Source organism: Falco naumanni, chromosome 8 (assembly GCF_017639655.2).
Source record: "Falco naumanni isolate bFalNau1 chromosome 8, bFalNau1.pat, whole genome shotgun sequence".
Taxonomy (NCBI): Eukaryota; Metazoa; Chordata; class Aves; order Falconiformes; family Falconidae; genus Falco; species Falco naumanni.
This window is the reverse complement of record NC_054061.1, coordinates 39,708,042-39,730,126: the sequence shown is the minus strand read 5'-3', so window position 1 is coordinate 39,730,126 and position 22,085 is coordinate 39,708,042. Positions and strand designations below refer to the sequence as shown.

Genomic DNA, 22,085 nt, shown 5'->3' with positions numbered 1-22,085 from the left:
GGCAGTGTGCTTGCCCCAGCCCTGCTGCCCCCCAGCTCTCAGCAGCTGGAAAGGGTTTCCCCTTCCCCAGGTGGTTTTGGACCCATGACCACCTCCACCCTGAGCTGAGCTCTCTGCACCCCACCTCTGGTCCATTCACAGCAAGTAGAGGGGATGCAGAACAGTTCCCACCACCGTGATGCTCCAGTTGGGGAAACAGGAACTTTTACTAGAAACTTACTGGCCTTACTGGGCAAAGAAGGGGCTGGAGCTGAGAGGTGGCATCCGGAGGGTTGTGCCCTGGGTCCTCCTCCCAGGCTTGGTGCTAGGGAAGGTGATTGCTACAAAGTCTGTGAACATGATGGCCCCTCTCTGTACTGGTTTGGAGGAGGGCGGGGGGGCCTGCCTGCTGTGGGCCTGGGGAGGAGGAGGAGCATTGGGGTCATTTGCAGGTGGGTGGGGGCTGCCACAACTGGGATGCCCACAGCTGGGGCAGTGCTGGGGGCACTAGCTTATAGAGGGAGCATGCAGGGTTTGTGTGGGTGTGCGAGGGACAGGGGCAAGAGGTCCTTGGGGTAGTGTCCTGCAGCTGTCAGGGGGCTCTGCTACCTGCTCCCAGCACCCTTAGGGTCTGTGTTCCCCCACCCCCAGCCTGGCCACGCCAGCACATCCGTGCCAGCATCCGGCTCCAGCTCAGCCGGGCACATGGGCAGCCCCACCCAGCCTCCTCCTCCTTCTCCAGCACCCTTTCCCGGCCTCTTCCTCCTCCTTTTCCATCCTGCTCTGGCACGCTGAGCCCTCCCAGGGCACAGGCCTCCAGTCCCGAGGTGGTCCCCACACCCAGGACATCCTCTATAAAGCCAACAGGACAGTAGAACAGCGCTGGGTGGCTTGGACACCTGGGTCCACGGATGCCCACTCTGCTACAAGCACTCCTGGCCTTGGAGCTGTGGGCGCCCCAGAACGGTGCTGGGAGACAGGGAGGGACTGGGCTGGGGGTTGGTGGGTGCACTCCATGCACCAAGGGCTGCACAGAGACCCCAGCCCTGGCATGTGTGTGTGTGCGTGTACATGTGTGCACTGCACACATGAGCTTGCAGACAAGCATGTCCATGCACACCCTGCATGTTCCTGCTCCCTCTCCCCTTGCACCTCAACATGCACCTTGCAAAAGCCCCAGCACCTTGTGTACCCCTATCCCACAGGGTGTCCCAGCTGTGGAGTGCCCTCCAGCCCTCCCCTGTCCTCTCATGTCCCTGCTGGCCCCACCCCGCCACAGCCCCACGGCAGCCAGCCTCTCCCCCTGCACAAACACATTCCTGCACACTCGGCCGGGCTGCAGCCAGCCCAGGGCCACGTCAGCTCGGCTCCGCTCCGTGCCGCCACCAGCACACAGGTGAAGTTGTCCTGGGCACCTGCGCATAGGGCTGTGTTTGGGGGGGGGGGGGGGGGGAAGGGGGCCGGGGGGAGCTGTGGGGGTCACAGCAAAATGTGGGGTCCTTATTGCTCCATCCTGGGGAGGGGAGAGAGCACTGTGCTGGGGGGCGGGGGGCAAACTGGCAGCTTGCAGCCAGAGGGACCTTCTGCGGCTGCCAGCTGGGTGCTCCACGTGTCTGGGCTCTATCCCCTGGAGCCCCACAGACCTGAAACCTCATCTTCCAAATCCTCCACAGACCAAAGCCCCATGCCCTGGCTCCCCCCTGGCCATGAGCCCCTGTTCCTTGGATTCTGTGTGTACCTTGCCCCCCCGCCCCCATCCTATGGGCCTGCCCCAGCTCCCCCATGTACCTGGGGTCACATCATTCAGGTCCCCAAAGCTCCACATGGGCACCAGGCTCCCCGGCCCTGGGACCCCACACTCCCTGCCCCTCTGCGCCTTGCAGCCCCCAGCTCACCCAAAGTCCCCAGTCCCCTCACACCACACTGTAAGCATCCCCACGCACTGGCTTTCTCAGGGGCCCAGGAGTCCCTATTCCCAGTGCCACCCCCCACCATCTCCAGCTTCCACAGCCCTAACCCTGTTTCTCAGGCTGTTTCCAAACTGCTTCCCCCCGTCTGGACTGATGTGCTGTCCCTCAGCCCAGACCCCCTTCCTCCATGCTCTACACCATGCAGGTTTGCTGAGGGAAGATCCTGGTCACTGGGGCTGCTTGGGAGAGAGGGGCTCAGTGGGTCTGGCCCCCTCCTTACCTCACCCTGCTGCTGCCGGGGCTTGTTTTCTGTTGCCTGCGGTTTGTTCCAGGGACTCAGGCAGCGAAAGCAAGTCTGGGAGGCTGCGGAGCAGCTGCTGGGAAAGCTACACTTGGGGGGCTGGGGAGGAGGCGGGCGGGGGAGCAGCCAGGGCTGTTGGGCTGTACAGAGCTGGGACACCCACTGTGGACACTCACGCCTGGCCGAGCATTGCTCCCCATGGGCTGCAGCTTCTTATGCAGGGCACCTTTTGGCTGCAGTATAAATAATAACCATGGGTCTTGCATGGCCGTATCCTGGTTTCCATTGGATTCGTGTCTCATGATGACTATTTTCAAGAAATTCACTAAGTTCAGTGTGAGAGCTCATACTTTTACTGGACATCAATGAAACACTGCAGGAGATGTTGTGGGCTGATGGACGGCTTGGCTGTACGGTATTGGCCTCATGGAGCAGAGTTCATGCCCGCTGCTGGCACGCTGCCTGGCTGCCTCAAGTCATGGGGTGCTGGTGGAGGGTCTGCTCGTGGCCTGGGGTTCAGATCCTCTGCCGGCACCTGACAGCTGCATGTAGCAGCTGGAACCATGGGTGATGGGGGGAAAAACCTGGCCAGATGTGTCTTTTGGGAGCTGACATCACCCCAGATCCTTTCCCTGTTACAAGTTTCTCCCCAGATTGCCCTCCCATCTTCACAAAGCCCAGGGCTGCTCAGGACAAGCTTGTGGAGATGGGGCCATTCAGGTTTGGCTGGGTGTTGGGGGTCATCCAGCTTCTACAGGTCCTAATAAAGATGGGCAAGAGACTGGGACAGGGCTGGGGGACCCCACGGTGGTCACAGGCTTAATCGTCCCCAAGGCAGGGACTGTCCAGAAAGGCACAGAGAAGCCAGGGAGGTGGCAGACGCGTGGTAGGTCTTGGTGCCACCAGCCATTGGAGATGCACTTACCCTGGATATCTGGGCACTGCAAAGGGATTCCATCACCAGTGTCCTGGAGCTGGAGGGACATTGTGGGGACCCAGCTGACCCACCCCAGGGCTCTGGCAAGTGCACGGGGACCCCAGAACTTCGCTGTGGAGCCCGGATTTGGAGAAGGGGCAGGCACAGAGCCCCATGGCTGGCCGCATGGGTGGCTTCAGAGGACAGAGGCAACCGGGACGATGCTGATGCCGTGCAGTGAGATGTAGAGGCCCCAGGTGATGCTGGCAGCAGAGGGACCGCTGTGCCCACCATCCGGCTGTGTGGGTCAGGGAGCGGGATGCTGCTGGTGGTGGTGGTAGGCCAGGCCCAGGCGGTCTCCAGGCAGTGTCCGAGCCCCGCTCCCAGCTGGGATGGCAGCGCCGTGTTTGCGAAGAGTTAAGGAGGCGGAAGAGGCAGGAAGCGGCCCGAGCAGCTCTCCATAGAAACCCGCGGCCGTGATTAAAGTCTGATGCGGGCCCGATAGCGGGGGTGTGTGTGGGGGTGGGGGGTGGGGGGTGGAAGGGGGGGGTGGAGGGGGTTGGGGGGGGCAGTGCCCGCTTTAATTACAGCGGAGGAAATTGCTGGAGCCGGGGCCCCGAGCCCCTGCGAGTTGCCTGGAAACTCCCCCCCCACTCCCCCGCCTCCCCCGTCCCCTGCCCGTCCCCTGCCCGTCCCGCTGCCATTTATTCGCCATCAGCTGCTCCCTGATAAAGTGGAATAATAATAATAATAATAATAGGGGCAGGAATATTAAAACATGCAGCCTGCGGGCCGCCCCCACAGCTGCCATGAGACACGGCGCCGGAGCAGTGCCACTGCTGCTCAACATGTACCTGCCAGGTACGGGCGGAACCCCCGGCTGCTGCCCCACCGCAGCGCCGTGCACTGCACAGCACCCGGCCCCCACCCGCCCTGCCCCAGCGCCCTTCTCTGCCCCGCTCCCTCCAGCGCCCAGCCTGCCTTCCCCTCTCCCTCTATCCTCCTCCCTTCCTGCCTTCCAGCCCCATAACTATCCCTTCCTCCTCCTTTCCAGCCGCACTCACAGCCTTCCACGCCTGCACACCCGTCCTCCCTTCCATCTTTCATCCACCCTTCTCTCCTTCCAACCCATCCTTCCACCCACCCGCCCTTCCCCGTGCTTCCACTCATCCTTCCACCCCATCCACTTGTCCCTCCACCCTTCTTTCTGCCCCTGCTACCAGCCATCCCCTCCACCTACCCTCTGTCCCTTCCATCAGCCTGTTCTTCCACCGTCTTACCCATTACCTGCCCTTCCTTCCATCTGTCCACCTCTAGCCTTTCCTTCCCTCCTTCTTCTCATCCTTCCCTCCATCCACCCACCCATCCATCCTCCCTTCTGTCCTGCCATCCATTCACCCATCTCTCCTTCCTTCCATCTAACTCTCCATCTATCTCTCGTTTCCCCAGCCACCCGCTCTCCAAACACCAACACTCATCCTTCCTTCCACCTGCCGCTCCTGCCACCCATCCTTCCACCACACACGCCTCCTCCCCCTCTACCCCTGCCCCACAGCTCTCTCCCTCTCTTCTCCCTACCCCAGCCCGCGGGATTTTCTATTCCTATTTAAAAGCTTCCCCGGCTCGGTCGGAAATCCGATTTCCTTTTTCCTGGACGCGTTTCCTGGCTTCGCCGCGGCGGCGGGGCAGGCGAGGGGGAGCGGCCGGGGGCTGCAGGGAGGCTGCCCGCGGGTGGGCGCGGGGGGTCGCGGTCCCGCCTGGCTCCAGCCCCCCCCTCCACCCCCACCCGCGCCCCTTTTTTTCCCCCAGATCCAGTCGGGGAAACTTTGTTCAAAGACGGGAAGAGCCAGGCGTGGGGGTCTCTCAGCCCCGGAGTGCAGAAAGGTAAGAGCACCGCTGCCCCTTCCCCTGGACCGGCCCCGCTCCCCCCGTTCCGCACGCAGCGGGAGCCCCGCGGGGCGCCCCTACCCTCCCCGGCCCCGCAGCCATCGGGGACCCGCTCCGGTCCGCGTCGCGGGCACTGTCCACGCAGGACACGGCGGCTGCGGAGCCCCGCTCCCTGCTGCTGCGGGCGGCTGGGGCTGGGGGCATCCCGCCGCCAAAGCCCACGGGGAAAGCAGCCGAGCCCCGACGGTGGGAGCCGCCGTCCCGTTGCAGCGGAGAGGAGCGGGGTGCCCAGCACCCCAGGCCCTCCCACCGGAGCCCCGCAGCGGGGCAGGTGTGGGGTGGCAGCTCGGGTCCTGCCGGTGCTCCAGGGACATCCGATGGGGAGGGAGCTGCCAGCCAGCCCGGGAGCTGGGGGAGCTAATCCGGGCTCGGGGGACCCGATCCTGCGAGCGGGACAATGAGGTGCCATACCACCTGGAAGGAGCTGCCGGTGAAGGGCTGGGGCTCCGGCAGGGCATGGGTCGGCTGGGAGATGATGGATCCCTGGGAGCCAGAGCCATCCGTCTGGTGCAAACCATCCAGGGGTCTCGGGGATCAGCCAAGGGCTGGCCAGGGAGCAGCCTGGAGCCTGCTGAGGGGTGCAGCAGACTGGGCACTGGGCAGCCGCGGGGCCGGAGCTGTGATGTTTGGGCCACGTAGCCTGCCTGTCTGGCAAGGAGACAGGGACCAGGGGGTGAGCAGGAAAAGAGGCAAAGCTGTGACTGCAGGGGCAGCCCTTTTGCCTCTGCACTGCGGACTCTGCCCAGCTGTACTCCGCTCACTGCGCTGCAGTGAGAAGGACCTTTGGGGGTCCCTGGAGGGGTTTCTTCAGGGAGCTGCCAGGTGCTGCAGCATAGCACCCTGCAGCAGGCAGGATTGAGCCTTGCTGCCCCACCCAGCTGCACCCCCAACACCTCCCTGCCCTCCTTGCATGGGGTGGGGCACCCCATGGGTGAGGGATAGCAAGACCCCATAGTGGGGTCTATGGGGATGAAGAGGCAAGGGCTGCAGATGTACCCTAAAGAGGAGAGATCCCCCACCTCAGTCCCAGGATGGGGAATTTGGGAAGACAATACCTTGGAAGGACCTGCCTGGGCTTGTCTGCCTGGATCAGGATTTCTGAGCAGGGTTTGGTGGAATGGGGAACGGGTGTTCCCTGCTTTTTCCAGAGCAAGAATTGGGTGCAGCAAATAAAATCAGTGGATTCAAAGCAAGCAGGACAAGGTGGTTCTTTGTGGGAAACGTAGCTGAGCTGTGGGACTGCCTGCTGCAGGGGTTGTGGGTGCTAAACCTCTATACAGGATCCAAGCATCTTTAGACAAAATAGTGGCAGAAAAGCACAAGGACAAGGATGAAACGGGAAGACGCTTCCCCTGCTGTGGGAAGAGCCTGTGTTGCCAGGGCTGGGATCAGAAGCAGCGATGCGCTGGATGTGCTGCTTGGGAGGGAGTGTGGGAGATGGGGTCTAGGTAAGTGCAGGGCTGCTCTTCAGGGTGGCTGGGTCCCAGAGATAGGATTGCTCATCACCCTAAGGTCCAGGGACACTCTCCTCTCATGACCTCTGGCCAGACCCAGTGGAGCCTGTCCTTGTGTCTCACCATGTGCATGACAAGGTGTGCCACACTCCTGTGTGTGCGCAGCCTGGCACAGGGGCATCTTGGGCATTCACCAAGGGTGCTCTTCAGTGCAATCTGTGGGTGCAATGGCCATGGCTCAGAGAGGACGATATTCCTCTGGAAATAAAGAATATTGGTGCTGATTCAAAGCCAGAGCAGGTCCTCCCCTGTCCTGGCCTCCCCTTACCCCATACCTGCCTGTGGCTGCCAGGGGTGCAGGTCAGAGCAGTGTTGCACCCTGACTTCTGCTAACCATGGAGATATCCTTGCAGGGCACAGTTCCCTAGAGACAGGCAGGGGCTGTGACACCAGTCCAGTTCCAAGCAGAGGCGGTAGTGAGGAATATTGGTGCTGGGATAGATCTGGGTACTGTCTAGATCCTTCCTTCTTGGGGTTGCAGATGAAAGAATCAGGCCAGATCCTCACACCAAAGCAAATGAGCAGGTATTCATCTTCAGTGGGGTATGAATGAGGGCAGGAGGGATGTGGGGACCCTGGATACAGACCCATTGCAGTCTGTGTTGACCTCTGAGCACGCCTATCCATGTCCCAAGGTGCAGGGGTGTCCTCTCCTCCTCTTGCTTGGTGGGTAGGAGGGGGTAGGGATGCTGCAAAGGAGACACAACCCTGTTACCACTTTCTGTGTCTCTAGGGTAAGGAACACACAATGAGGTACACCTGAAACCTGGGTCTGGGAGGGGGCAACATAGCAGGTGATCAAGGAGACTGGGGCACATCCTGCCCCTCTCCTTGTGCCCTGAGAAGGAGCTTTAACCTCTCCGGGGCCCGGCCTTACAGGCAGTGGGCAGATCCAGCTGTGGCAGTTCCTGCTGGAGCTGCTCTCGGATCGCGCCAACCTGAACTGCATCGCCTGGGAAGGCACGAATGGCGAGTTCAAGCTGATCGACCCCGACGAGGTGGCACGGCGCTGGGGCGAGCGGAAGAGCAAACCCAACATGAATTATGACAAGCTGAGCCGGGCACTGCGCTACTACTATGACAAGAACATCATGACCAAGGTCCACGGCAAACGCTACGCCTACAAGTTCGACTTCCACGGGCTGGCGCAGGTGTGCCAGCCGGCTGCCCCTGATCATAGCCTCTACAAATTTCAGGGCAACCTGGCCCCGCTGCCCTTCTCAGGCATCTCCAAACTCAACCTCATGACCTCAGGGGTGACTCCTGCTGGCTTCTCCTACTGGCCTGGCTCCAGCCCATCCCTCTACCCTGGGCATGGGCTCCAACCCTCTGCCCCATTCAGCACCATGGCAGCCTCCCACCTCAACAACATGAACAACCATTACCATTAGAGGCTTGGCTGCACCGGGTGGACCTTCCCGTCCCCAGAAGCGTGGGGCTGTGGAGCTGGGGAGCTCAGCAGGGAGGGATGGGGGGTGGGATCCTGCCCTGCTCTCAGTTGCCCCCTTTTAGTTTGAAGAGTGGTGTGGGGGGCGAGGGGTACTTGCAGGGTAGCTGGGTTGGTTCCCTGACATGGGTGGCTGGAGGAGAGAAGCCATCTAAATTTAGGCTGAAGAGGGATCCATGAACCTGGGAATAGAAATGGTACCTAAAGCAAGGTGTGAATGGAAGGAAAAAACCCAGGCTCTCCTCCTAGCAGGGACTGTGCCCCCAGCCCTTCCTTTGCAACATGCTGCCCACCCAGTGAACATCCTTAGTTCTGCCCCCAGCCTGTGCCTGCCCTCCCCTCTCCCTGCAGAGGGGAGTCGGGAGCTGGGCCCCAGGGCAGCTGTATCCATGGGTGATGATCCCACTGGGCACGGGCAGGGAAAGGGAAGCCTCCCTGCAGCTCCTTGGTCCCCCACCTTGTCTCCAAAGCCTTCCTTTCCTTCATCCATCCTACACCTCCTGCTGATGGTGGCTTCCTCCAGACCTCAGGAGAAGCCTTGGTCTGGAGAGCAGATGCCCTCCTCGGGTTAACTACTGTCCAGGGCAGGGCTCGGGGGTTGGAGGTGTCACTGGCAGGTGTGGGGGACACTGCCAGCCTTCAAGGCAAGGCCAAAGGCTGGAGGCAGCAGACCGTGGCCCCTGCAACTCTGCCCTCTCCCCAGTGCCTGAGGACCACGCCACAGAGCAGGATGGACCCCAACACCCTACACATGAGCCCATGTCTTGCTGGTCACTTCCAAGTTTAATGCTCCAGTTTTACTGTGGCTTTAGCCCCTTGCACACAGGGCTTGGTAGGACACCCTCGGTGGGTAGGGACATCCCCAGGAACAAGGCTGAGTGGGAGGTGGAGCGGAAGGTATGACAGCAGGGCTGGGAGCCCTGGGCACTAAGGGGCAGCCCTGGGTCTCTCCTCCTGGGTCCAAGGTGCCCCCATCCTCAGGAGCAGGACTTTGGCCCAGTGGATGCAGAAAAGGTGGGCGTGCTGGGCTCTGCACTAGCTGGGGGGAGGGATTGGTCTTCAATAAAACAGAGAGGTGCTGTGACTTGTGTCCTCTCTTGTCTGCAGGGGGCTGGTGAGAGAGGAAACTACCCAGCAAATCCCCTCCCATCTGAGCCAGAGCACCTGCAGGGCTGGGGTGGGGAGGACACAGCCATCCTGCTGCATCACCTTTTCTCCAGGCATCACCTCTGGCTCTTACAGCCCCCACAAAACAGGGCAGAGTTGGAAACCTTTAGGCTTTTTAAGACATCTTTTCAGGGAAGCCACATACCCTGTTCCCACGCTGGCAAGGGGATATGGTAGCTGGAGGCAAGGAGGAGATGCAGTCAGTCTGGTGGAATTCTGCCATCCTGCCATCATCCACAGGAATTTGCAATGCCAGGAGCCAGATCGCTCACAACCCACAGATCGCTGTGCAACCAGCTCAGGACAATGCACTGGGCCCAGCATGGCCTGATCCAATAGTGGGTGTCCCTGCTAGGTTGGGCTGTGACAGAAGCAGGGAGGTCCTGAGCCATGGGGCCAGACTTGCATGTGACATTGATGCAGGGGTAAGTGAGAAAGCACCGATTGCCTGGATTCAGCAACATGCCCATAGATCCACTGGTGCCCATGGTGGCTGGTGTGAGCTCAGGGGCTTCCCTCTGCCTGCTTCCCCCCTTGGGGCTGTGTTCCCCATCCCAGCCCCATCGGAAATCCAAGGTATCAGGGCTGAGGGCTAGGCTTATGGCAGGGATCAGACTAGCTGTGTAGGGGGTGCTGTGCAATTACTCAGCCCATGGAGATGGTGGTCAGCTCCCAGCTTCTCTCCCTTGCATCCCCCAGATGAAAGCAGCCCCCAGCTCTGGGGGATCCATGCTGCGCCCTCTGCATCACTCCAGGGTCTGGTCACTCTCATGGCCTTGGTGACATCTGCACTGATGCGTCCTCACTGCCCTAATCAGCTTAAGGAAGGGGGATCTGATGTCAATGACTCTTCCGGGGAGGGCTCAGGCTGCTGGGTACGGGGCCTGATGCTGCCAGTGAGGAGCCCATGTGTAGGAAAGGGGCTGCAGGGGCTGGGAGGCTGCCTTCCTCTGGAGTCCCTGAGCGTTGCACAGCCCGGTCCCCAAGGATGGCAGGAGGTGAAGTGGGGGCGGGGGGGGGGGGGAGTAGTTACCCCCATGCAACCAGCACTCAGGCTGGACGCACACCCACACACCCCAAGCATGGCCTTGTAAGGGACAAATGCAGGGGGTATCTGCCACAGCTGGCTCCCTCGGAGGCAGAGCAGGGGCTGTGCCCCCTCAGGAGGAGTCTGCTTTGGGGCTTAGGTGACTGCATCATGCAGGGCAGGACATGGATTAAGGGATGTGGGTGACTAGTAGCTCCCCCCTGCCATTCTGCCCCTATCCTTCCTGTCCCTCTGCCAGTGCCTGCACCAGGGAAGACAAGGCAAGCCCAGTCCCCTCCTCATTCCCAGCCCTGCAATCCGGGTCCCTGCTGGATTGGAGGCTGGACATGCTGGGGAAAGTGGTGAGTTACCTTTTCGCCGAAGGGAGGAGCACTGCACGCCCCCAGTGCAACAGGCTGCTGCTGAGGGGTTGCTTCACTCTGCTCTGAGCTCACCTGGCACGGTCCCCTTGCTCTGTCCCTAGAGTGCCACCCCAAAAGCCAGGAACCAGCCCCGCGCTCCCCAAGGATGGCAACCGGGAGGGAAGGGTGGGGGACAACCATGCAGGACTGCACCAGGGATGCTCTCGCCTGCCTGAGGCAGCAGCTGGTGTCACCATGGCAACTCGGGATGCTCCCATCCCCAAGCCCCGCTGGCAGCAGCGCCCCCCTCACCCGCCACCCCCACCCCGCCCCCGCTGTGATTACTGGAGCGCGGGACAGAGCACCAGCCCCCACCCAGAGCCCTGTCTGACCCAGCCCGCCAGCAGTGCTGCTTTCTTCAGTCACCAAAACTGCCGGCTTGGAGCAGACTGCAGCAAAATCCTGCCAATGGGCGAGCAGGGCCGAGCCCAGCACAGCTCCCAGCGGAGCATCCTCCCCTGCCCCGGCCGGGGGTGCCTGGCTCGGGGGGCTGGTGGGGGAGCACCGTTCCTGGCACTGGGGTGCACCAGCTGGGTGGGGAGCCTGTCCGGGGTGGCAGGCAGCAGGCTGCATGAGCCCAGTGCACCCACGGGCTCCAGACCTACCTGCGGGGAGTCCTCGAGTGCTCTGCCCAGGGTCAGATGGGGGAACACAGCCCCAGAGGGCCTCAGCCTGGGCTGGGAAGAGCAAAGGAGCACGTGGCCTGACAGCTTCTTCTGCTGCCTTGTGATTAAAGGCAGGGTTTTTTTCCCTACTTAAAAAAAAAAACACATATCTTTGTCTCTGGCTTTGCTTAGCTGGCAAGAGGACAGGACCAAGCCCTGCCCCGGCCTCAGCCTCTTGCCAGGATGGTGGGGGCCCCCCTCCAACTCCCTCAAAGCCTCCCAGCCCCACAGCAAGGGATCAGAAGGAGGGTGGAGTATCCCCTCTCCGAGTTTAGCAGAGCCACGTCGCCACTTGCTTAATTTCTCACACTGGGAAGAGCCTTCGCAGCCCAGCCAGGTCACGTCTGCCCTGGGGGACACGGGCTGCCTCCCTGCCCACCCCTGATCCCCTTCCAGCTCTCCCAGTTTCCACTTATTTCCACCTCTCTGCGTCCCCACGGTGCTGGCTCCTCGGCTCACCCCCCACAAAGCTGCTGACTCACATCCTCTCTCCAGACACCACCTTCCCTTGGCCTGGCTCCCTGCAAAGTGCTTCGTGACTTCGTGTGTCTCAGCTGGAGCCCACAGGTGCAGGTAGTCAGGCTCCAAACCCCCTCGTAAAACCCCTCCAAGGTACCAATCATGATGCTTCCAAAAGGTGCTGCTTTCTCCCTTGCCAGTGTGCTCGGGGCTGGGGCTGTCCTGCCACCATAAAACACCCCCAGCCTGGAATATTCTTCCCCCAGGTCCTGGATGCACCTGGGGGGATCTTTGTGCACTTTGGGTTTCTCCCCGCCCGCTGTCCTCCCCAGACACAGGGATGCTCTGGATGGAGCCCCAAACGTTGCCCTTGCTGCTGCCTGCTCTCTGGTGTCCAGGCAAGGGCTGCTGGGGAGACAGTGTCCTGCTGCTGCCCCTGCCCAGCTGTACACTGAGACCTTGGCCAGACTCTGCTGAGGACAGGGGCTGGGCAGCAGGGAGGACTGGATTAATGTGCTAATGCCAGATTATGCTTTAATGCAGGACTCCTGATGAGGGAGTGGCACCCGGTCCAGCCCAGGAGGCACTAACACCCTGGAGCAGGCTCCCCAGGACTGCCCTGGGCCACAGCTTGGTGCTGCTTGGCTGTATCCCAAGGAGCTCCATCCTCAGGGGTGGCACAGGACCATGAGACAGGCAGGGGGGACAGCACAGGGTAACCTCCATTCTCAGCTCTCAGTGGACTGGAGGTAATGCCGCTGCCTAGGCTGGGGCTTCTCCACCTGCCCCAGTTCTTGGCACTGAGCTGTCCCTGATCTGTGCTCCTCAGTGCCATACCCACCAGCCAGGCAATGCCACAGGCCATGTTTTGGCTATGGCAAGGATCAAACAGCCTGCTGTCCTGCCTCTCTTGGTCTCATGCCTGCCACTGGGCTACCCTGGGCACAGGCAGAGCTCAAAGTCTCTTGCACATTTCCACTCCAGCCTGGATGCATCCCCTATCAGCTAAGACCCCATGGTGGCTGTCCTGCCCCTCCCTGTGTATAAATACCTCATCAGCCGATTTAGTCTAGGACCCCTCATGATCCCTCTGCCATTTGCTGCCATCTCCTTGCATCACATCGTCCACATCTTCCCCCCTAGACATCCCACCAGCACCTGTGACTGAAGTGTCATAGAGCAAGGAGGGAACCAGAAACCTGCAGCCTGAAGCTGCAACGGAGCCAGTGTCCAAGTAACTCCCACAGAGGCAGAAGAGAGACCTCCCACTTCCATCTGCCTTGAGGAACATGCTATCCATCATCCTCACAGCCAAACGAGGAGAAAGGCTTGCGCAGAAAGCTGGGCTGAGGCAGGTCCTTCACCAGCCACGTGGGTGCTGGATCTGCATCATCCAAAGCAGTTTCCACCCCACAGAGCAGCTCCGAGTCACTCTGGGGAATGCTGCCAAATCTTAATAGCAAGTACACAGCTTCCCTGCTGTTTGTCTGGCAGGGGGAGGCATGGCTTGCCAGGCTGGCTGCTCTAGCCACCTATTGCTCCTCCATGCCCCAGTGCCACAGCCAGCACATGCATGGATTTTGTTCTGCAGACAGAGCAACAGGGCAAGGGGAGTCCTGCAGAGCTGTTGCTCCACAAGCTCTGGGCAGAAACTCCTCCTTTCATGGGTGACTATACATCCCAGGGACCCACTGACACCCAGTGTGCCTCCAGCAACCCCGCACATCCTTTGGGGAGCAAGAGAAGGGTGCTGTGGCCTGAGAAGAGACCTCTCTGGGACAGGAGGGCCTGAACTCACCACAGGCTGCACCATGTAGCTTGTGTCCACCTGCCCTGCTGCAACATGGGGTGGAGCAGATGGGACATCCACTGCAAGGCATAGAGAGATGTGTTGCTGCTGGAGGAATTTCAAACTAGGAAAGAGCTGGGATCCTTCACCAAGGCCTTGTGGTGATGGATCCTTGACTTGGCCCTGCTGCTCTACCTCTGAGCCCCAAACCATTGTGAATCCACCGTCCCTGCAACCCCAGACACTACTGGGCCCTGCAGCTGGCAGCGAGAGGGGGCTTCCCAGTCCTCCCAGAGAGAGTCTCAGCCCTTCACTGCTCCTCAGGGAGCACTGGGTGGCTGCAGGGATCATAAGCTTGGGGACAAGCTCTATCCATCCCCCTACCAGCAGGAGTTGCCCCATAGCTAGCTCCTGAGCCCAGATCCCTGTGGCATCATGCAGCAGTGCAGGCATCTGGCAAGTTAAAGCACAGAGCTTTTGAGAGGGGAAAATGCCAAGCTCCCAAGCCTGTCAGAGGATTCCCACCCCTGCTTCCATCCCCCCACAACTTCCCCTTTGCCTTGCAGGGAGCAGGAGGCTCCCAGGCAAGGTAAGATCAGTGCTTCTCCTGCCTTGCTCCCCCCAGCAGCTGTACAAGGTCCTCTGGGGGAAGGAAAACCAGACATCTCTCCCCTCAGTAAGGCTCTGTCTGAGCCAACGGTGCATATTTAAATGCACAGGAGCATCTAAACTCGTCTCTCATTCCTTGACATTTCCAGAGACTCTGAGCTGTCTTCAATTACCAGTCTGCAATTAGCTCTTCCCAAATCCCCCAATAAGGCCTAGCACTCTTAATCAATGAAACACAAGGGAGGAGGGGAAGGACATGGCCTTGCTGCAGCTGGAAGCATTTTAGAATGCTGGAGCTTTAGGCTGTAAGAATCCTGAGAGTGTAAGGGGTGGGAAACCTCCACTAGTGCTGGCAGGTTGCTTGGCTCTGGAGATAAGACTATATAAAGCCACACAGCTGGGGCTAGGGGGTCACTGGACAAACACCCCAGGCTCAGGGTGGAGACAGCTGGCACCAATAACTTGGTTGTTACCCTGTGACGCTGCAGACTGTTCTTGCTGACTTGTGGCATGCTGCTTCATCTCACCATGCTTCAGTTTCCCACCCTGCAAAATGCTGATGGGGAGAGTCAGGGCTCCCCCAGAAGCTCCATAGGAGCTCTAAGGATCCAATTCCACTCCTGTTTAAACCAGAGTAAGTCAGAGCCACTACTCTTCCCAGCACAAGAGCTGGATATGGCCAAATTTGCAGTGGGTCGTGAGTACATTTTGGCCCAGATAGCTCACCACAAAGTCACATGAATGTCAATATAAAGGCGGGGACAAGAACACCCATTAGGGGCAGGGAGGAGGGGACCAAAACAGGTCTTAGTGGGTTTATGCAGCCGCAGAAAAGCCTTGCACAGCACCCTGCCAGGTCAGTCCCCGTCACAGGGACATCTGTGCTGTCTTCCTGGCTGCACAGCTTTGCCTGAATGAGCCAGATTGGGCCTAATTAGCAGCTCTGCTGATGCACACAAAGGTAGAGAGAATCCAGCTTACCCTCCATGACCTGCAGAGCCAGCACAGCTCTTCCTGGCTGAGGGGAGCTTGGCTGCCTGGCTCAGAGGGGCTGGGAAGCACTGGATGCAGACACCAACCAGAGAACACATGCTGTGGATTCTGCTAAAGAAGCCCTGGCACATTCAGTAGCTTGAAGCGTAGCAACCAGCTATGAGAAAGGCAAAGTTTTCCCCTTCTCCCTGGGGGTCTGCAAAAGCACAGGGCTGGTAACTGGGCTAGCAACACAGCTCCCACTGCCTGCTTGTGCCAGGGGAAGGAGCCTAGCCCTGCAGAGCACAGATAGGGAGGAAGGAGGTGAGACAGGGGCTAGCTTTAGGAAATTAAACCCAATTAATAGTGGAGGTCACACAGGCTGTGGGATCCTGGTTAGATTCATTGCAGCAGGCAGGCATCAGGCATTTCCATCTGGAATGGAGGAGGCCAGGAGAGCTCACAGGGAGCCAAGAGGCACTCAGGTAGACCAGGACTGGCCTTGGGCACAACAAACAGGGTGAAGATCTGACCCCCAACTTACACTGGGGAGTAAAACCCCCTCTGAGAACCAACCCCCCTCCCATCCCTCTTGGGGAGGAGAGGGGGCATGACTGGGAGCTTGAGGTGCACCCTAGTCCCCCTTGCACCCCACAGCCCAGCAAGTCCAGGGAGCCACCACCAGGCCCATCCAGGCCGCCTCTTTATTCTCCAGTGAAGCAAAGCAATAGGAGAGGGGACACCCTCCCCATAGCAAGCCCCCTCCCTCCAGGCTCCCTAGGCCTCCTCTGGTACATACCCCTTTTCCCACAGCAAGCCCAGGTGGTGGTGGGGGGAGGCATCACCTCACCATCTTACCGGGACCCTGTTCCGAGGAGCGGGGAGGAGAGGTTACCCGCGAGGGAATGTGCCCCCCTCCCCGCGGCTCGAACAAAGGGGCAAGCGGGCGGCTCCCGCGGGGTGAGGGGCAGCGTCGCCCATGCCCGGGTGGGCCCGTACCCCCCACGCGGGGCGGGCAGGGATGGGGGGAGGCAGCGCCCACGACACGATAGCCCGCGGCCCCCCGGCCTTGCCCGCCCCCCCCCCCCCCCGCCAGCCTTTGTCTGCTCAGCGCGGCGGCTCCAGCACCACGGACAGCTCCGGGGCCGGCGGCGCGGGGCCCGGCTCTGCCCGCCGCGGGGGGGGTCGCTCACATGCATCATCTGCTGCCCGAGGCCCCCGCAGCACCCAGGGGGCACCCCCTGCCCCGTACCCTCCTTCCCCGTACTCCCAGCTCCATTTCGTGTCGTCGTTCCCCCCTCCCCCCTTTTTTCTAGAGAAAACACATCCTGGAGCCTCTGCTCCTCGACAGCCCCCCGCCCCCCGCTTCCCCCACCCACCCCCCAGTCTTCGCCGCCGTCTCGGTATCCCAAAGCGCAGCCCCCAGCTGGGATCAGAAGCGGGGGGGGAGAGCGGCCGGATCCGAAGCAGGGAGGGTCCAAGACAGCGTCTCCGTGGAGCTGGCGGCTGGGGAGGGGTGGGGGGAAGGCGAGGAGGATGCGGGGGTGGGGGGGGTGGGGGGATCCGGCAGTCCTTCGCCTCCCCCGCCCCTCGGTGCGCGGCCCTTTCCGCCCCCGGCGCCGGGGGCCTGGTACCTCCCTAGCGGTCCAGGCTGATCGTCCAGTGCTTGGACCCGTCTCCGCCCTCGCCCTCGCTCTTGAGGTCCTGGAAGAGTTGCGTGAAGTAGTGCGGGTCCGCGTTGATTCGTAGCATCTTGGCGCTGAGGCGCTGGATGATGCCCAGACAGCGCTCCCAGAAGCGCCCCTTGTCGCCCTCCACCAGGAAGGGCTTGAGCGGGTAGGAGATCTCGTTGCCCATGTAGGAGTAGGCGAGATAGAGGCAGGTGAGGAAGGCGGCCTGCAGCTCGGCCTGGCTCCCGATGTCTTCACCCCGCAGCGCTTCCCGGCACAGCAGGTAGACGAACACCAGGTTGGCCGGGGTGATGAAGCCCTGGTCCTGCCAGCCCTGCAGCAGCAGCGAGCGGTCCACGCTGCGAAACCAGGAGATGAGCTCGCCGGGGCTCAGCTCTTTCAGCCGGTAGCAGCGGCGGCACACGAAGTCCCCCAAGCAGCGCAGCAGCTCACCGGTGGACGCCTGCACTACCACGCGGCGCGGGGACCCCGGGGCGCGGCTGCCGGCCGGCGGCGGTGGCGGCGGCGGCTTGCCCCCGCCGGAGCCCGGGTGCAGCTCCTGCGGCGCCGAGGGCACGGTGGGCACCGGTACGGCCAGCGGGCCCTGCTTGGCGCCGTCGGCCGGCCCCCACCACCGACTTGCGCAAGTTCTCGCGATTGCGCTGCACCACTAGCGGGTCGGGCTGGCCCGGGGCCCCCCCCGGGGCCCCGCCGCCGGGCTTCGGCGTCACCTTCTTGGTGCTCTTCTTCTTCTTGGCCGAGGCGGCCACCAGCCGCTTCCAAGTGAGCGCCGAGATGAGCACGCTGGGGCGCTTCAGCCGGCTCTCGCCCTTGCCCGGCACTCTTCCCGGCGCCTTGTCGGCCAGCAGCCCCCCGCCGCCGCCGCCCTTGCCCGAGGAGGCGGCGGGGGAGAGGGAGAGCACCGTGCCCATGCTAACGACGAGCGGGACAGGCGTGCGGGGGCCGGGGCGCCGGCACCGCCCATAGGAGGCCGGGGGCTGCGGGGGAGGCGGCCCGCACCGGGGCCGCGGTGCCCGAGGATGCTCCGCCGCGCCCGCTCTGGGCTCCGCGCCCGCCGCTGCAGCCAGCCGCGGCCCCGCCGCTCCCCGCCTACCCCGCCGCCAGCCAATCGCCGCCGCACGCGCTCCCGGTGCGGCCCGCCCCTCGCCGGCGAGGAGGGGGGGGGGGGGCCCGGAGCGGCTCTGTCGGGCGGCCGCCGACCCGGCGTGACCTTCACCAAGCGGGGCTCGCCCCGTGCTCCCGGCGCGCCGGCACGGCAGGTCCCAGCCCTTCAGCCCTCGCTGCTGGGGATGCGAGGAGGTGGCAGGGCCCTGCCGCGGGGAGCCTGGGGGACAAGGGGCGCAGGAAGGGTCTGCGGAGGTCTTCTGAACTTGGTTGCTCTGTATTCTTACCGACCAGGTGAGGGATGAACCTTCCTAAACCAGCAAAGCCACCCCCAACATGGTGCCAAGGGGACACTGGGGAAGAAGAGCCCTAGGGAAATGCCAGAGGGGAGGGATGAGGAGGGTGAAGGTTAAGAAGACTGAGTGTATCCTGGGGGGCAAGCTGAAGAAGGCTTGGGGCTGGAGAAAGGCTGGTTGTGACTTGATAGCTGCCGTGAGGGGCCTAGGCTTGGTGGGAGAGCCCCAGCTCTTGTGAGAACCAGCCCAGTCGTAGACATGGCTCTGTCAGGTCCCCCAGCCTGGTGGAAGCACCCCCAGCACCTGCTGGACAAGAATTAGGTCCCCCACCCCACCCCACCTCTTCCCACTCAGCCCTGAAGGGGAGATTTACCACCATGCTGGGAGTCACCAGCATTAGGCCAAAGTCAGGGACCTTGGAGAAAGGGGAAGTGGCCTCCTCCAGGTCTGCAAGGCAAGACCAGCCAGCCCTGCTGCCCAGGGCTCCCAGAGCCCTCAGGGGAGGAGGGAAGAGATGCTGCACTTCTGCATCGTTGCAAAAGGGTATGTGATAAACCAGCCATGTGCACACAGGCTGCTTCTCCCACTCTGGATCCAATCATGCTATGGATGAACCCTACACCCTCTGCTTGCTGCCTCCCTGCCCCTTGTAGGAAGATCCTCCTTGTATATCTCATCAGCTGGAGGACAGATCCTGCAGCTTTGATTGCTACGGTGAGCACCAGGTGTCCATTAGGAATAAAATGCCCCAATTGCCAGGACTGCTCCTGCAAGTAAAGCGCTGGGAGAGGCAGCTGGGAAAGGTTTCAGGGAGAATGTTTCAATGATGCATTTTGATACAGCATTTTATGTGTGAAATGAACACATGTCGGTGCCAGGATGTAGCTGTTGCCAGATGGATCCGGGCTAACAGGCAGCAATGAATTACCAACCGGGAGGAGCTAAGCCAGCCCCCCTGCTTCCTCCCGCACTGCTGATGCTGGAGGTGTTTGCAATGAAAGCGCAGGCTCGGAGCCGGCTTTCAGGCTTCCAGACAGGCCTCCTGGTGTCTGGGGCCGATGTGCCACATCTGGGGGCAGGGCAGAGGCTATGCCCTCTGTTCCATGGCAGGAAAGAGGGGCAAGGTCCCGTTCGCCCATATTCTGCGCTGTGGCCATCTGCAAAGAACGTGCACATGTGCACATAGACCCCCCAGACACAGAGGTTTGCTTTGGGAGCAGACAGAATCAAAGTGGATCTGGGCCAGCGTCACCTACCCAGGGCCAGCCTAGGCTGGGCTGAAGTAACCAGGAGGATTTGGTAAAGGGGTACAAATACAGAGGAAGAAAATCAGGACAAGGTTCCTGATGAAGATTAATTCAGCAACTTTAGATATACAGAGCTGGCTTCAACCTAGTTGAGAAGATGGAGGAGCCCTAGGGAGTTGATAGGAAGGAGCTTGTATTTGTTCTCCTTACATGTTTGAGGATGGACTGATCTTTCTGTTGTGCAGACAGGGTCTCATCAGAAACCCACAGCTGAATTTTGCAGGTAAGGAAGCAGAGACCTTCCTGCATACTGCTTGCTCCTGCCAGAGTAAAATTGCTCTCAGATTGCTTCATCTGAAACACATGAAGCCGCCCCCACCCCATGTAAGCTCTCCCAAATTGGCTTCCCCGAACTCATTAAGAAGGGCTATTTGTACTTGGCAGTGATGAGTTAGGCTTTGTGGCCTTCTGCAGAGAGCACTGGGCCACAGAGCTCCCCTGCATCCCACAGCTGGGCTTGCGGTTACCGGCACTGAGCAGCTCAGTGTGTGTGCACCTCCTACCATTCCCAAGAGGGGAGATTTGGCTGAAGCCTGTTTAAAAATCCAGCCCAGGGCTCTTCAGCTATGCAGCTTGAGGCCTTGGCTATGAGCAGCAGAAGAGCTTCAAGGCCAGTTATTCCTTTCCTGCCTGCAGCCTGTCCCCCGCTGCAGGAGCAGCTCTAGGGTAGAGGAGGTCAGTGAGCCCATAGTCCTTCTCCAGGCCAGTGCTGCTGGCAGCATCAAGGGCTTTCTGCAAGCATTAGGGAATTACACAAGCCCTACAAGAACAGCAGGATGTTTCTTATGCAGGTAAAGCAGCAGCTTTGTAGCTTACTTGGAAGGCAGCTGCTCTTCCACGTGAAAGAGGAGGATCTTTCCCCCCTGCTCAGTTCTATTCTTCAGGCTCTAGCCCTGAGGCTGGCAGGAAACAATATAGCACAAGCTACATTCTTTGGGCCATCTCTGCTTCGCTCTGCCTTTAGGTCCTGGTTGTAACCACTCAGTTGGCAGGGAAAGGCACAAAGCAGGAGGGCAGGGCAGCTTTTCCTTTCCCTAGGGAATTGAGGCTCCTGCCCCAGGCAGCTGGAATGACATGCCCTTGGATGCAAGGGAGGAATGGAGTAGGGCTCCAGGCACGGTCAATCTCAAAGCTGTTCTCAGGCTCCTGCCTGCAGCCAAACCTTTGGCTACCAGTGGCATGGTTTTGCTGGGACGATATCGGCATACATTGATCCCCTGCTACTAAGGGTCACTCTAGCCAGGACAACACACACCTCAGCTACATGCTAGCACCAACAAAGGGATGGTTTCTTGTCCAGGCCCCTAATTTGGGCTGTGTAAAGGGTATCCCTGTCCTGAATCAGGCACGTTCCAGATGGGGAGTTGGAGCACTCTAGTACCCAGCACAGCTGGGTGGGCTCCAGGGATGGAGAGAAGCAAGGAGACAGCAGCACCAGAGAAACATGGGTAAAACCAGGTAGTACTGTGCAAAGGCTCTAAAAAGAAGTACTGTTAACCTGTAGGAACCACACAGTTCCCTGTGGGTGCCTGGCAGCCAGTTTCCAACTCTGCTCCACCTGAGTTAAGCCTCCCACTGCACAGAGCTGCACAGCTCTGCCTGCCCGGTGCAGGTGGGAACATGGGGACAGGTCAGACCTCGGTGAAGCCCGTGATGACCCTCACATCCTCCCCAAGCTGTCTCTGCATGATGCTGCCAAGCTAGGGCTGTGGCTGTAGCTCAGAAATGCACAAGGTCCCAGCCTAGGGCAAGGCAGCTCTCCCAGGACATGAAAAGGCATTTGGGAGGATCCTGGGCCCCCTGATCTGATCCCAGCTCCCCTCCAGGCTGCCAAGCTATTGGGCATGGACTTTGTGAGGGGTCCTGGCTGAAAGCAGCTGGCACGTCCCCCTGCCTGCTCCAGAATGATGAATGAGCGCATGTTTGCTGGCTGGCTGGAGCTGTTCTTTAATAGCTCACTTGCTGTGCCGTGATCTGTCTGCACTGGCAAAGACAGGCAGGGAAGAGGACTGTCTCCCAGGCAGCAGCTGGCCAGCCAGCTCCTGCGCTGTGCTGCTTTACCCGTGGAGACAGAGTTTGCAGTCTCAGTACATCTCTCGGTGAGCAGGTCTGACAGCTCTGCTGCTCCCCCTCCCAAGCCCATACAGCAGACAGACAACCTCCAGCAGAGCTCCTGCCTGAGCTGGGAGCCCTGGGGCTGGGAAGACCCAGAGGACCTGGCTGGCAGGTTGTCTGCAGCACCCAGTGAGGAGAAACCTGCTTGTGCTTCCAAGTGCTCCAGCCCAGGCACCTCTCCCTTCTCCATTGCTGGTCCCCCTCCATCTCTCCCATTCCCAGTTCTCAAGGGAGAGGGGCTTCAGCTGTGGCTCTATAGACATAAAAGCAGATCCAGGCTTAACGCGTGACACCCTCTTAGTGGGGCTCCGGGTGAGGGGCTGGAGGAACTTGTGCAAGCCCCTGCTCGGAAGCCAGCCTTGGGTTCACACAGCAGAGCACAGCACAGCTGAGTCGAGCAGCCCGGTTGCAGCCCCTGGAGAGAAGCTATTTTTGTCCTGCCATTTGC

At 60.7% G+C, this 22,085-nt stretch overlaps 2 protein-coding genes across 2 annotated transcripts; one reads left to right on the top strand and one right to left on the bottom strand.

The window, feature by feature from the left end:
• Positions 1 to 2,534: 2,534 nt before the first annotated feature.
• On the top strand, positions 2,535 to 9,098 carry FEV (FEV transcription factor, ETS family member). Its single transcript, XM_040604706.1, has 3 exons — positions 2,535 to 3,967; positions 4,916 to 4,990; positions 7,447 to 9,098. The coding sequence occupies exons 1-3, from the start codon at positions 3,916 to 3,918 to the stop codon at positions 7,956 to 7,958; spliced, it is 639 nt and encodes a 212-aa protein (XP_040460640.1). The 5' UTR covers positions 2,535 to 3,915; the 3' UTR covers positions 7,959 to 9,098.
• A 6,716-nt stretch (positions 9,099 to 15,814) lies between these two features.
• On the bottom strand, positions 15,815 to 17,906 carry CDK5R2 (cyclin dependent kinase 5 regulatory subunit 2). Its single transcript, XM_040604705.1, is given in 2 exon segments — positions 15,815 to 17,422; positions 17,424 to 17,906. Coding segments are annotated over 2 exon segments (963 nt in total). The 5' UTR covers positions 17,727 to 17,906; the 3' UTR covers positions 15,815 to 16,762.
• Positions 17,907 to 22,085: the final 4,179 nt, after the last annotated feature.